This window comes from Ixodes scapularis, unplaced genomic scaffold, assembly GCF_016920785.2.
Source record: "Ixodes scapularis isolate PalLabHiFi unplaced genomic scaffold, ASM1692078v2 PGA_scaffold3__209_contigs__length_174095766, whole genome shotgun sequence".
NCBI lineage: Eukaryota > Metazoa > Arthropoda > Arachnida > Ixodida > Ixodidae > Ixodes > Ixodes scapularis.
In genome coordinates this window covers 113642012-113656813 of record NW_024609868.1, presented here as the reverse complement: position 1 = coordinate 113656813, position 14802 = coordinate 113642012, and the positions used below count along the sequence as shown (strand labels likewise).

Genomic DNA, 14802 nt, shown 5'->3' with positions numbered 1-14802 from the left:
AAATCGACTTTCCGTAGCGGTTGGATAACGTATCTTTCCTCTGTTTTGCTCGGGCCAGTGACGGTCAAGTTCGTTCTGCTTTGCAAGTCTATCTGTTCAACTGTTGTGCAAACCACCTGCGAGTGGAAATCATCTGTAAATAATATGTAAATAAATGTGTTTTTAAGGAAAAAAAAAAAAAAGGTGGCGTAGCACAGCGGTTAAGGTGTCCGATGTGTACGCAAGCGGTCGCGGGTTCGATCCGCGGTGGTTCTGCTTTTTTTTTTCTTTTTTTTTTCTCGAACATTTTGTTTTATCGAGGCATTTGGCGATATTTATGAGTGCGTATAGCTTTACTCTTATATAAATGCTGCCCTTGTTCATGAAATTCCCTTGGCAGTGGCAGTCAGACGTCATCTGATGGACCATCAGATGACGTCTGATGGTCCATCACGTTCCACCAAGGCTGCTGACTGGCAGTCAGTGTCCCAAATTACGTAGCTTGATGGAATTTTCAATAGGGTATGTAAGAACATTTAAGAAACTTATCAGAAACTTCTTAAAAGTTTCTTATATGGTTCTTATATATCTTAATTACCTCTTATATAAGAGGTAATTAAGATATATATATGTCTCATATGGTTCTTATATGGTTCCTATATGTTCTTATTTATCTTGAATGATTCATATGTGTTTATTGAACACAGAACTTTCTCATACAAATGAGATTTTTTAATAGGGTATGGCAACAAAGTCGAAAAGTAACAAATTGTAAATACCTTCGAGTGTTGCTTAGCTAACCTGACTTAGGAGACTTACATAACAAGCATCGTCACAAAAGCTAACCGATAATTAGCGTATATTAAACGCCATTTAAAGTTTGCATCACAATACACTAGCTTTTTGCGTATAACACCGTGGTCAAACCTCAGGTTGAGTAGGCGTCATATCTGTGGAACCCTCACCAATTATTCTTAATAGATTTGCTTCAATCTGTGCAGAACAAAGCTGCGCGCTTTGTGCTCCGAGATTTCAAGCTAGAGGGCACAGTAACATTAAAGACTTTAGAACTAAACATTTCCCTTTTGCAGCACCGAAGAAACCACACTGGCTTATTAACCGATGAATCGACAATGAATCGACGAAAAATCAATATTTGAAACCTCCTCATCATATATCCCTGCGAACAGATAACAGTTGTAAACTTGCCCTAGTGACCCCGCGGACAAACCTTATCCAATACTCGCCATTACAACTGTCTAGTGCACTATGGAACAAGTTGCCTGATGTCATCGTTACAGAACCTAACACTGATAATTTCAGAGAGGTGCTCAGGACGCATGACCTACTAGGATACTCAAGTGTGTGACGTTGTTTTCCTTGTAGAAGGTTTTTTTTTTTTTTTTTGTGCCCTCCCCTTTTTATGAAAGCCCAGAAATGGGACATTTAAACGTAATGAAAAAAAAAATGAAAGGAAATTAATGAAATATGTGCACGTTTACTACAAGTGGGGAAGAAACAAGGTTTCCGGACGTGCTTCGTACATGGTTTCTTAACAAGTTCACTGCGTCGTGGGTCACCGGTTGGTCACGCCACATATGCCAGCTCTGTGGCCTCGAATATTCGAATCCCGGAGAAAGGCTCAATGGAAAAAAAACGTCACCGCAAAACCGTCAGATGCGAAGAAAAGCCCACCGATAATTTTTTTTTTTTCGTTTGGAGGTGGTCGGATCATGCGTAACTAACATACATCAATTTATTATAATTATAATTCGTCACTTTTGTAAAAAAACGAAAATGTAATTTTTGTAATATCTGTTAATCTTTTTTGGGTATATGGCTCCACAATTAATATTTGCGGCTTAGTGTTTTTTTGGTTTATTCTCCAGGCAACGAAATTCTAACTGCAACCTTTTTGAACTTGGAGAACAGAAAAAAAAAAATGGAAAACTTAATGTCTGCCTAAAACATAAAAAGCAAAACTGTAAAAGCTGAAAATCCGAAATTGCATGCGCAACAACGCGGTGCCTAAAGTTATCTATAAAGCTTTTGTTAACCTTAGAGAAAGGATAGAATGGTTAGTAGTATATCGAAGTTTCTTTCTTCCATGGACATGCACGCTGCCTTTGTGTGACAGTGCCCTTCTACGGCGAACCATCCATGACCTTCAGAGCTGCACACTGTCAATGTTGTTACTCGTGACCTATGTAAGAACTACTCTTCTGTAAGGCAGCGAATGGGGCGAGTTGGTAAACATTATACATGATGAAAACGAATCCCGGACAAAAACTCACCCATTCTATCACAGACCCGGACAAAAGCTCAGAAGAAGACAATTTCATGTTGGTCTTAACACGTGTGCGGACAACTTAGGTGCATGCGTGCGACACTAAAATGCAACGATAAATTAAATCTGACAGGCGCATGGTTTGTTGCTTAGAGTAGAAACAAATTTATTTGTCGATTGCTTAGAAGCGAATGCAGTCCCCCACTAGCTCCAGCAGTCTTGGTAGATCTGGGTGTACCTGAAGGGTGTAGGACCGTTCTTCAAATGATAATTCGTCGCACGACAAATGGAGCAGGGCTATTCGTCACATAGGGCAATTTGTCATTGGGCGGTTCGTCACTATGGCAATTCGTGAAACATTTATTTTTGATAATTTTTTATGGGTTTTGTTGCTTACTGAGCATAGCTTTTTAGGTGAGTGCAATTACTAGTGACACTTTTTCTTTTATTTACTTATTTCTTCCCGCACCCATGGAATTTGTTTGTACTAATTTTATAGGCACTGCTCAATAATGTCTTGACCACCACAACCTTGGCACCACTCCTAGTGACTAATAAGAAGGGAGTACTCATTTGGTGCGTAAATACAAGTGTGTTTTCTTAGTGATAGCACTTTACCAGTCTTTACAAAGAGATTCTTCTGGCACATGCTTCGACGATATCCAAGTTGTTGGTCCCGTCATAGCGATGAAGGATGGCCCGAAGCCGCCTGTCGTGCCCGGCCCGCTTCCGCGACACCCTTGTGGAAACGACCCCGCTTGCAGCTTGGCTGAGCTTCAGCTCCGTTATAGCTTGCTCCTTTTTTAGTGACTTTAAGAACGCCCAGAAATTTGGTGAAGCACAACTTACGTTGCTCTGTAAAGAATGATATCAAGGGCTTTATAAATAAACACGAGATAGAAACTGTCCAATAAAACTTGTTGGGCTAGTTGCTCTAAAGGACGGTTGCACGCACGAAAGAAGACAAGCACAAAAAGGTCAGGACGGGGTACGCTTGCCCTGTCCGGACCTTCGTGTGCTTGCCTTTTTTCGTGCGCGCAAACGTCTCTTTAGTCATACAGACTGTCGATGGCGCCTGCGGCATGAATAAGGCAATAAAATAAATTATCTGTAGCCCGTAGTGCCATGCCTCCACACTGTTGTTGGTCTGCGGCATTCCACCCACCGTCGCCTCATGCACGGACCACATTTTTGGAGGCAACTGGGCGGAGCAGATTCCGTTTCGTCGCGGTCGGCCGATGTAAACATCCTCAAAGTAGTCCGCTACTTGAATCGCCTCAGGGGAAAATGCTTCCATGATGTCCTGAAAAGCTTCAGGAATGTCTCCAGCAGGCAGAAATGCCGAAGCCAGGAGCATTTTCATCTGGAATAAAAGGAAAATATTTTGAAACTCTACAGAAACTGATAAGCAATATATACAGAAAAGCAAACAACACTCTACAGGCCAAAAGAGACTATCCTTTACTGCAAATGTTTCGTCCGTGGCGTAACGCGCTTGAAAACCCAAGGGGCAAAGCTTCCGATAAACGGACTGAGCAAGATGGAAAAAGCATCCTTGAATTTGGACCTCTGAAATAGTGTCACGAGCGGCGTTGATAGCGGCCATTTCGAAGTCCGTGTACAGGGTCTGTGCAGCGCAGGGTCCAATGTTGTCAATGACGGCTTGAAAGAACCTGGTAAGATGAAAAAGTAGAAAAGTTTGCACAGCCAATTGCATTACCTTGAGATAACGCCTAATAGGGCAACCTTATAATTGAAACTTACCTGCGGTGTGTTGCCACAGTTTTGTTTGTAAGTAAACCGTACACCATGGGTACGGTGATACCGTTCTTCAGCGCATGTATAGTGCAGAGTTGGTAGAACAAGGAGGGCACCACCTTGAACGTGCCATCACAAAACCAGGCGCTTGCACCTCCCAAACACTCCAGATTGCGCCGTGTTGCAAATAGGATGAGCCGGTTGACGTCGCCCTCGCCACTCTTGTGCAAAAGAAACGGCTCTTCCTTTCAGTTCACCTACAAGCAAATATGGCATTTAAATCAACCGCATAATGGTAATGTTATATGGCATGTAAATCAACCGCGTAATGTTTTATGTACGCACCGTGTAGTCTCTTGGGAGCTTGATGTCCTCGCGGAGGGTACCCCCTCTCGGTAGGGTGGGAGGGCAAAATTAAATGTTGCACTTGCCTCTGTCTACGAATGATTCAACGTAGAGTTGACGTAGAGGGAAGTTGTAACGCAGTGCTGTCGGGGATATTTGCAGCCGCGTCCAAGAGAATATGCTGAACTTGGTCGCGTCCTTCCACTGAAAATTAAATTACATATGTTATCAAATGCATTTTATCACCAGAACCATTATGAAAAACGAAGTAAATCTTGTGCGTCACCACCTGCTCTAGTCTTCATTTTTGATCGAACCTTCAGACTGTTGATTTCGGTCGGTTCTGGAGCGCGGCTGTGGTCGTTCGTCGCTTTTTAAAATTTGAAGCTTGGAAAAATCGGTTGTTATTTTCGCTTTGCAGCTCTCCCTTTTCCGGCATATCCAGTATACACTGGTTTCAGTTCTTTGGTTGGCTGTGTATGAAAATCCCTGAAAAAGTGTCATTTCCCCACCTCTCTCCGTCTGGATGATTTCCATGGCGACTTCAAAGATTCACGGGAAACCAAACATTTTGTAGGAGTACGCCGATTCATGAATGGGTCATTGGAAGTCGCATTTCCAGATCCTTCTTCGAAATTCTGTAAGTTAAGCTGAATGAAAACGTTTGTCAGTAGGGGAACCAGAGAAAGACTGTGAACTCGAAGGTGAATAAAAAAGTAATCCTTAAAGCGTTATACATTGTGCTTCCAAGGTCAACTAAAATATTTATCAACTTGGAACCAAACAGGAGACTAATCTTTCTAAACAGGATACTACCCACAAGCTGAATAACAAAGCTACCGAACACTTAAGAATAGGTCAATGCGAAGAATAGCGTTGGGTTATAATACCTTTGGCGAGGCTTTTAATTTCGTTTAGACAAAGCGCTATTTCAAAACTCCCGTTTTTCGATAAGTTGTCGCAGTGACGAATCGTCCTATGACGACTTGCCCTGTGCGACGAACGGCCTTGCTACGAGTTGCCCTATTGCGAATTCCCTTTCGACGAACGGCCCGTACCCCGTACCTGTGATCCCTCGAAAATAGTTTTCACGCAATTTTGCAGGCACAGAGTGGCTTTTCGCCACACGCTTCTCTGGGGGTTCACCTCTGCGGGCCTGCGTCAATGCCGTGGTAACGAACCCCGATTTTCCCGTGGGTATTCCAGCAGCATCCAGACGCTTATATAGGCGTGGCCGACCAGATTTTGAAATCCGGTGTGACATCCTTCGCAGTTGTATGTCCGGTCTTTATCTTGAAGAGTGGCGTCGTACATATTCCACCATTCCGTAGGGAGAAACTCCGGTCGTTGTCGGAACACAGTCAGGCAAATGGAAGAATTCGCTCTGGGTGCCGCCGCAGAAGGAGCAGAAGTATAACGGATGGGGCCGTTGATATACGTGCAATCAAAGCAGGTCGCCGATGTCACCGGTAGACTTTTCCCTGATGTAGGTCAGTCCTTCAAGCACAAGGAGTGGTGGAAAGAACGCGAGCCTATTCAAAATTCCGCAAGCTTTCTAAATTGGTCATCTGTCCAAAAGGCCACACTCCCGTTCCTAGAAAATATTTTTAAAACTTCGTAACAGAATGGTTTGTTTACAGTTTCGCTTCAGTTTCCTGTTCACAACAGCCTGAGATAATCCTTGATTTCAAATTCATCTACGACGCTGAATGACGGAATAAATTTTGCTTTTCTAGCCGTTCAGTTAAAATATTACCCTGAATCCTAAGTAAACCCATGCACTAGTAATGAAGAGACATTGTGCCTCACCTTTATGTGCGCATTTAGCGTGACATTTGCATAATGAAAAAGCGAAGTCGAGAGAGGGTGACTTCGCTTCTTCGGTCACTCTTCGGGTTCAAAAACGTCGGTTCCCGAAGTTTCTTGGGCGTGGCACAAGGGTGCATCGGCATACCTTGAGTCAAGTAAGCTTGATCTTGTCAGCTCCACTCAGTTTCAGTGACCTAACTTTTGGTCCCAAATCGTTGCTTCTCTGTATGTTATGGCTTATCTGTCGACACCTTTGCATAAGATGGGATGCCAGTTCTCCTAAAAATGGCGCAATGTGAATCGCGTCCGTACTTTATCCCAGCCTGTGTTTCGCCCGGGGTACCAAAAAAAGAAAAATGAGGTAATCTTTGTACGGATCTGTGAAAAAACGGGTAAGCTTTTGTTCGGTGAGCTTCTGTCCGGTTACCGATGAAAACAGATCAAACGACGAAGACGAAATGAAGACAACAAACACGACAGAGCGAAGCTGTTTTCGCAACTAAAAGTTTATTAGTGGAAAAACAAAAAGAACAGCGTAGCCGACAGTAATTACATCAGCAAACACCTACTCATCTATCAGCCACCACACAATCTTCGGAGCTGAAACCGGTTTGCACACCGCCATTGATATTAGCTTGCAAAACACAAACCTCTTTATCTGACAGAGCCACGGAAGGCGCACTGTCAAGCTGTGAATTAAGTTTTCTTTTTAAAGGGTGTCCCATGTTCTGATTTTATACTTGAGGCGTCATTATTAGTCAGAATGGGTTATTAATTATTTGTGAGAAATTAGTAGATATGCCCAATAAACTTCAACAATATTGCGAAGCAGAGGACAATTGTTTTAGCGGACAATCATCTGCGAAGCTAAGAAGAAAAAAATATTCGATGAGCGTTTCTCTGCGTCCGCTCAAGGGCCGTTGAGCTTTTCTCCACATCTGCCGATTTTGCGGTGAGCGTTTATCCGGTGAGCTTTTCTCCGGCGAGCTTTTCTGCGCCGCCCGAATATTCAGTCATTTTCTGTAGTGCGAGAGCGATATCTAACAAAAATGAACGCCATGAAAAAATTTTTTTTATCATTACATTTAATCTTAAGACTGGGACGGAACTTGGAGATAAATTTGAAGGGACAAAAAAGAGTGGCAGACAGAGTCTCGAACTCAGGTGACAAAACTTATTTTCGTCGATTTTATATCCATCTCCCAAGGTCATCCACATCTTAACATTTATACAAGAAAACAAATTTTGCTCTCAAGGTGACTCAATTTCTAAGCCAGTTTGTTCCGAATACACCAAAGAACTAAACATTAACAGCAGGCCCAGAAAGAAACCCAACCGAAACAGTTCACCAAAACTGAGCACTTCGACACACAGATACCAGAAGGAATAGAACAATGTCATCTGACATAGTCGGGTTCTTCGCATACGGACGTTACGAACTCACGAAAAGTTGAAATAATTTTTCAGACTCAAATAAATAACAACAAACCACAAAAAAAAAAAAAAACTGACAAAGCCCTCTGTACAAATACAGTTACACTTTTAGACATAATTTAGACTGGTTTCCGAGTTGCATTGAAGCTTGACTGGTGCAATTGCCGGGTGAAAGAACAAATGGTCCCGGAACTAATGGTCCCGGACAAATGGTTTTGGAACTAATGGTCCCGGAACTAATAATCCCAAGTCCAAGGTAGAAAAAAATCGTCCCGTAGAAAGATTGTTTTGAAACTAAGATACACCATGCAATATACGTCGTCCGTTATGCAATCAGTGATTTCCTGGTGAAATGAAGGATCCTGTGTATATTTTGAGGCCAGACACTTCGACGAAAGTGGTCGGGTATTGAACTTAATTTGATTCAAAATCGTCAAAATATTTTCAGAATGAATGCTGTCCAACAGTTATCTCATAACTTTTAATTTAGTGACCTTATACGATATTATAGGAGTTATTACGGGTCCATATTACATGAACAAATGACGTTTTGCTTTGCTTCAAGGCGTCAAACACCGCCTGCTCCTGCCGCCCCCAGGGTATGTCGTTTGGCACCCGTTTTCCAGTCAGCTGTGTCAGAGGAAAAACGACGTCGGAGAGGTTCGGCACGTAGTCTCTGGAATAGTTACATAGCCCCAACACACTACGAAGCTCATTTCTTGGTGGTTAGACGCTTCAGTTTCGATATCTCCTCAATCCGATTGGGGTCAGGCGCATGCAGTCGTGAACCCACCACGTGTCCCAAGTACCGGACCTCCAACTGGGCAAAGTTGCATTTGTTGAGGTTAACTGCCAGACCTACTTCCGCCAGTGTCCGGAGAACCGCCGTCAGGTGCCTGAGGTGTTCTTCCCACGAATGGGAAAAGACGGCCACATCGTCAATATACGCGCGGGCATACTGACGATGCGGCGACAAAGCTTCGTTCATTGCCCTTTGGAACGTGGGTTTTGAATTCTTCAATCCGTAAAGCATGACCCGCCACGGATACTGGCCTCCATGCCGTGTACTTCTCAAAGGCCGTATACTTCTCCGACACAGGGTCCATTGGGATTGGCCAGTACCCCCTCAGCATGTCCAGCGTTGTAATAAAACTTGCCGGAGCCACCTGGAGCAGAGTCTTGGATGCGTTCGTCATGAGGAAAGAGTCAGGCAGCGTTAGGGCATTGAACTATGTATAATCGATACATAGACGCATGCTGCCATCCTTTTTTTCCGACACACATGACTGGGTGCGAGCAACGTGATTCCACGGGATATATCAGCTTCGTATCGAGCAACCCGTCGATCTGGCGCTCCACTTCGCCCCGATAGGCCATTGGTATCTTGTACGGGTAGCTTTGCTTGAGTTTCCCTCCAAGTATGAGTTCGATCGTGTGTGCGCCGATCTTGCATCTCCTAATCTCGAAGTTGAACATTTCCTTAAAGGACTGGAGCAGGTCTTGTAGCTGTCGATGTCGTCTCTAATCCAAATGGTCCCACGCTCCGAGGACGTCTAGAGAGTTAGGCATCACCCGTCGCTCGAGGGGGACGTCGGGAATGCTTTCGAAGTCCTCATCTTTTTCAGAAATTACGCCCAGCGTGCACAGTCTCTCGTGATATGGACGTAACTTGTTCGCATGTACCACCCTCTGTGATTCGTCGTCGAAACGGATGAGGTAGCTACTAGGTCTCTCCTGTTCGACCACGCGTTCTGGGCCCTTCCATCTCTTTATGAGGGCGTTGGTTGAGCCGGGTTCCAGGACCAGCACTGCGTCACCGCTGGTGAAGCTCTTTGCTTTCGCGTTCTTGTTGCAATATCTCGCATACGATGCTTGCCCCTTACCCGAGTGTTCGCGGGCGGCCTCAGCAGAGACAGCAAATCGCTGGCTCAGCGCAACAAGGAAGCCTTCCGCTGATGATGTGAGCCCGCACGGTGCCGTCCACTCCCCCATCCACGTCTTCGAAAGGATAGACAGGGACCCGACTGGCTCTCTGCCGTACATAAGCTCGAACGGTGTTGCTCCCGTTGTCTCGTTTGGCACTTCACGATAGGCCCAGAGCAAAACAGGAACGTACTTGTCCCATTCACGCCCGCTCTCGTGCAGCACATGGTGCAGCATTTTCTTGAACGTACCGTTCCACCTCTCCACTAGCCCATTACTTGCGGGTGGTCGGGAGTCGAGAAGCGCGGTGTAGCACCCATATTTTTCCAAAAACAACCTCGTAAGCTGTGCGGTAAAGTTGCTGCCTTGGTCGAAACAGACCGTATCGGGAACGCCCATCCTAGAGAATATCTCGACTAAAGTGTCGCAGACGGCCCGGGCAGTTAGGGATTTTACGCCAACCACTTCCGGCCACCATGTGCAGGCATTGAATACGCATAACGCGTACCTGTGTCCGCGAGTGGACGGTGGGTCCAAAGGACTGATGCGATTCATGTAGACTGTCTGGAATGGCACCTCGGGACGAGCAAGGAGGGTAATTGGAACTATGTCAGCGGCGGTAGCCGGCGCTCTCAGCTGGCATGTAGTGCATGACTGGCAGTGTTTCTTGATGTCATTAGCCCTGCCTGGCCAGTAAAACGATATTTTTATCCGTGACTTTGTCTTTCGCTCTCCCAAATGACTCGCCCATACGGATTCATGCCCCAACTCCAAGACCTTCTGTCTTTTTTCAAACGGCAGTACCAGCTGCTTCGACATCACCCCGTTTGCCTCCTCTTTGTAGAACAGTAGCCCTCCCTCAATTACCATGCAACGAGTGGAAGCTTGACCTCGTCCCCCAAGAGGTCTTCAGGGTGTCGTTGTTCTTATGCAAGGTTGGCAAGCTTTATATTGAGATTGGTAGCTCATGAGTAGGTTCGTCGGTGTCGTGGATGGTCACTTGCGTGATCAGGGCACCTTCGCTGTCCACCTCCGCCAGTTCGTCTTCGTGTTCAAGATCCACCGGCTCAAAGTCGAGCATCCCGCATCCCGACTTTAGGTTGTCGTAGTCGTCAGGCGTCAGGAGCATGTCTATGCTGGGCACCAGGCGATCAGTGAGGGCACATAAAATTGGCACCTCCCGAGGAGTGTACTCAACATAGCGCGTGGGATGAACCAGCACTCACGCTGTCCACAAAAACTCCGGTCAGAGACATTCTTCCAGACGACCCTTTTATGTCGAGTACAACCCCCTCATGTACTACGCTAATCTCCGCTCCACAATCAATAATGACAATTACGCTCTTCAAACCGCACTTTAGTTCTATTTTACAAAACTCAGCGCGTCCGCCTTCCCGATTGAAGGAAAGTGCAGTTGCGCCCAGGGACGCCTTTGTCTGCCTGGTTCCAGATTCGTGGAAGCCCCTCCTACCACTGGGCTATTCTTCAAGTCTCGGTCCCGTGCTTGTTTACTAAGACAATCACGGGACAAATGTCCCATACCCTTGCGATTGAAACTTTTCACCCCGGATTGGTTTGGCATTGAGCCCGGCCTTACCTTATGATGCTCTTTTCCGACAGGACTGGACCATCTTTTTTTTCAGACTCGCGGTTTTTCGAATGTGCAGGGTTGTTGCGTTGTTTGCATCGTTCTCCCTGTTCAAAATGATCAGCCAGCGCAGCCACCTCTGCTGGTTTAAACCATTTTCCAGTCTCCTTTAGCGTTACATAGGTCTGAATGTCGACGGGCAAGGAATCTCTAATGCGGACAGATACCATTAATGCTAGCAAGTCCTCAAGAGAGTCAATCGAGTAACTTCAAGCATAATACTCAAAAGAGCTCTCGACCCGTGTCGCAAACTGGGTCCAGGATTTTTTCTTCATTTTAGTGGCTTTGAGAAAATGCCTCCTGTACTCAGCCGGCGACAGTTTGAGTTCCAAGAGAACACGTACCTTAACCGCACTGTAAACACTCGCTTCTCCGACCGGCAGCTTATTCACCTGCGCCCGCATGGGCTCCATAAATAAGGTGTCACGAGCGAGCCCTCAGGCGCTTAGGCACCTCATATGTCGCAAAACTATTTTCAACACCGTCAAACCAGCTTAATAGGAGCAGTTCGGGCGACGTCATTGGTGTCAATACACCCTTCATGAGCCTGGAAAAGCTAAGCACCTCCTCCCTCAGGTTGAATTCTGCGCCGCCTCCACTGGTTCCGGGTCTGTTTTCCGCACGAACTCGCTCTAGTTCAAGCTCTAGAAGCACTAGCCGTTCTTTTTCTCTTACGAGCTCAATCTCTCTTTCAATCAGTGAGCTACTCGATCGGCCACCCGGTTCCTGTCCTCGTGCGTCCCCACGTCGCCACTGGTCTACTCTGAGGTGACGGTTCACCTCGTTCGTCGACATCGTTATCATTAGCTCCATCCCGATCCAACGAGGTAAACGGTCTACGCCGTTCCCTAGTACAAAGCTCCATGGCGGGCACCAGTCAATATGATCACTTTGCCTTTGGTGGTTGACATGTCACTATGGCAAGCACACGCAGTCTGTCGATCGGAACAGTCCGGCCCGATAACAGTGTCCGAGTCGTGTAGACGCTTCGCAGGGTTGTGAGTCTGCAGCACTTCCCAACCCGCGTCGACGCGAAGTCTCGGCGTTCCAAGTCTTCATAGTTGAAAACGCTGCTGAGGCCCAGGAACTTGCCGCCTCTCTTCTTGTTGAATGGAGTCGCTCTCCACTGAATCTACTGGGACGTTCCAGCCGGCGAGGCCCGCTGACGCAATCCTACCGACTGCGCCACTGAAGGTTGGTTCTTTTCTTACGATTGCGTCAGGGACCCGATGACTGAGAACGTCGACGGTCTGCGGATTCTCGCGGTCATAAAAATGACTGACAGGACCCCATCAAGGAGAAAAGAATAAAACCAAACGTCTATTTGCAGGAAAGATAAAATCGTTGCCCGACCGACGTTCTTCACGACCCTCTCGTGTTCCTCTTTTCTTCCTCCTCCTCCCTCATGTCTCACACGAGCAACAGCCGCGTCACCCACTTTAAGGTCATCACTCAACGAAAAGAAAGACGAAACCGACACACCGCGTATGTCGCGCCGTTGGATTTACGATTGTCGTTTACGTTGATCATCACACACTGTTAAGTTTTTTTTTTTTTTTTTTTTTTGACAAGCTGTAGATACGAAGTTATATAAATATAGAAAGCGTAGAATGTTCATATCAGGTGCCTTCACTACTGTTCTCAGAAGAAAAAGGAAAGAAAAACATTTTTTGGAAAGGTAATGAAGTTATCCCAGAGGAATGTTTAGAATAGCTACTTTACACTTATGAAAGAGGCCATGTAAACATAAGCCCAAAGAAGAAAAAAAATGACAGAACAAACAAGCAAAAAAAAAATTAAAAAAAAATTAAAGATAAGAATGGGAGAGCTGTCTGGAAGATGGTTTGAGGGTATGCCCTAAAGAATATGGTCAAATTTATTTTTTTTTCTGGCGAAAGCGGATAAATGATGGATTCTAGACCAATATACCTCTTCCAGAATCGAAGCTATCCTAGAGGCCAGATGCCACGCGAAGCATCTTGTGTACTGGTTGGCCATCATGTTTCGATTTCAATTTGCCTAGGAGAGGTGAGGAACGTTGAACCAGGAGGGTACTCAAGTACCTGATGTACAAGAACAGAAATACGCGACAGACTCACGGGGAAGTACGAGGTGCCGCCGAACCTGTTCGAAGGCCTACCGCTCTGAGAGGGCGTGGCGAACGTCAAGAAGCACGTGCAGAAGGTGGATACGAGGAGGTGGACGGAGGCGGCCACTCGCAAGCCGACAGTGACAATGTATGCCACATCTAGGGTTGTCGTCATGCGAGAGCAATTGTACGACGACTCCCGAGACAGCGGCCTGCTTCTCAAGGCGCGCAGGTGAGCCCTGAAGAGAATTAAAGGTGTGGAGGTCGCGTTTCGACACCAAGTTTCCAACCACCTGCGTCGCCTGCGGAGGAGCAGAGGAGACCATCGAACACAGGGTGCTCCGATGCGAGACCCTCAGCCCTTCCCCCCGGGTGGACAGGCTGCCGGTAGCGCCGAGTTTCCGGACGGCAGACGGTTAAGAGGACAACTGGGAACAAGTCGAGAAAACCAAGCAATGAAGAAGTGGTGGGAGCGTTCCTAGCAATGCTGGGTGAGTCAGAGGCGGACGGGTCTTCACTCACAGGACAGAGACAAACCTACAGACCCCAGCTGCTCCGGTAGGCGACCACCTACAGATGAAGGAGACCAAGAAACGAAGAGAAACCCGTCTGAGATGATGAGCCCAGCGAAGCTGGCCTATGGCAGGTCCTCACCGGAACTTCCGGCGAGCGGCAAACCGATACAAAGGGGACGCCAGCAAATCCAAATCAAAATCCAAAATGACATCCTCACTTCACGACATTCCGTTATGACCAAATACATTGGGTGCATTTTCTAAAATGCGACTCCTCTTAAATTTATTATACTGAAGGTGTTTCCTACCGCTACAGATAAAATTCAGGAACAAGCTTGTTTTGCTTGGGGCTCCCGGCGTGCCGGAGTTTGTGCGCAGAAAAACAAAGGAAACGATGGCACATGAAAGAAGAGGTAAACTGGGCCAGTCATCTTGTTCCATCGCCTCCTTCATTTTCAAGGCTTCTTAAAATATCCGTCAGCCAGGAGGGTAATGCTGCCCATCTTGAATGGTAGCCAGGCCGCCAGCAAGGTATGTAACGCAGCAGGTCGTACTTCTACTCCTCGCTAAGCCTAGGCAGACCCTAACGACCGCTGGAGGTTCGTGTTTCGACGAGGGCTCTCACAAAGCTGAATGGGCGAAATACAAACCAGCGCTGACTATTTTCATCAAGTGCTGAGATGCACTACTTCGTCAACGAGGAGATTGAAACCGAAACTATGCCCCTCCTCTCCATCGCCAACCGCGTCCCCTAGTACAATGGGCGCAGTGTTGCGTGAAGAGATTTTCTAAAGAACTCTATTTTTATACTGACGTCGATGATACGACTAATAGATCGGGCGTTACCGTTTCTTTGTGGTGGACTGCAGGGGAGACCCCAATTTCTCTATTAAGGTGTGTGTGCAGAGGGTATACAGTGGCGAAGAACGTGTTCAAGTGTTTCTTAACGTCACAGTTCGCACAAAAAGGGGCGTCCAGCTGGTCCGCGAGGTCCAGGTAGCATCCGGACATATTG

General features: G+C 46.4%; 1 protein-coding gene across 1 annotated transcript; it reads right to left on the bottom strand.

Moving 5' to 3' along the window:
* Positions 1–2890: 2890 nt before the first annotated feature.
* On the bottom strand, positions 2891–4624 carry LOC115321405. Its single transcript, XM_040211600.1, has 6 exons — positions 4616–4624; positions 4456–4573; positions 4031–4178; positions 3708–3939; positions 3382–3629; positions 2891–3128 (listed from the first exon to the last, which is right to left on the bottom strand). The coding sequence occupies exons 1-6, from the start codon at positions 4622–4624 to the stop codon at positions 2891–2893; spliced, it is 993 nt and encodes a 330-aa protein (XP_040067534.1).
* Positions 4625–14802: the final 10178 nt, after the last annotated feature.

Coding starts and splice junctions, on each gene's coding strand:
- LOC115321405 (XM_040211600.1), bottom strand. Junction 4,179..4,455: donor TGAATCATTCGTAGACAGAG/GCAAGTGCAACA, acceptor AGTGTTTGGGAG/GTGCAAGCGCCTGGTTTTGT. Junction 3,940..4,030: donor ACTGTGGCAACACACCGCAG/GTAAGTTTCAAT, acceptor TCATCTTACCAG/GTTCTTTCAAGCCGTCATTG.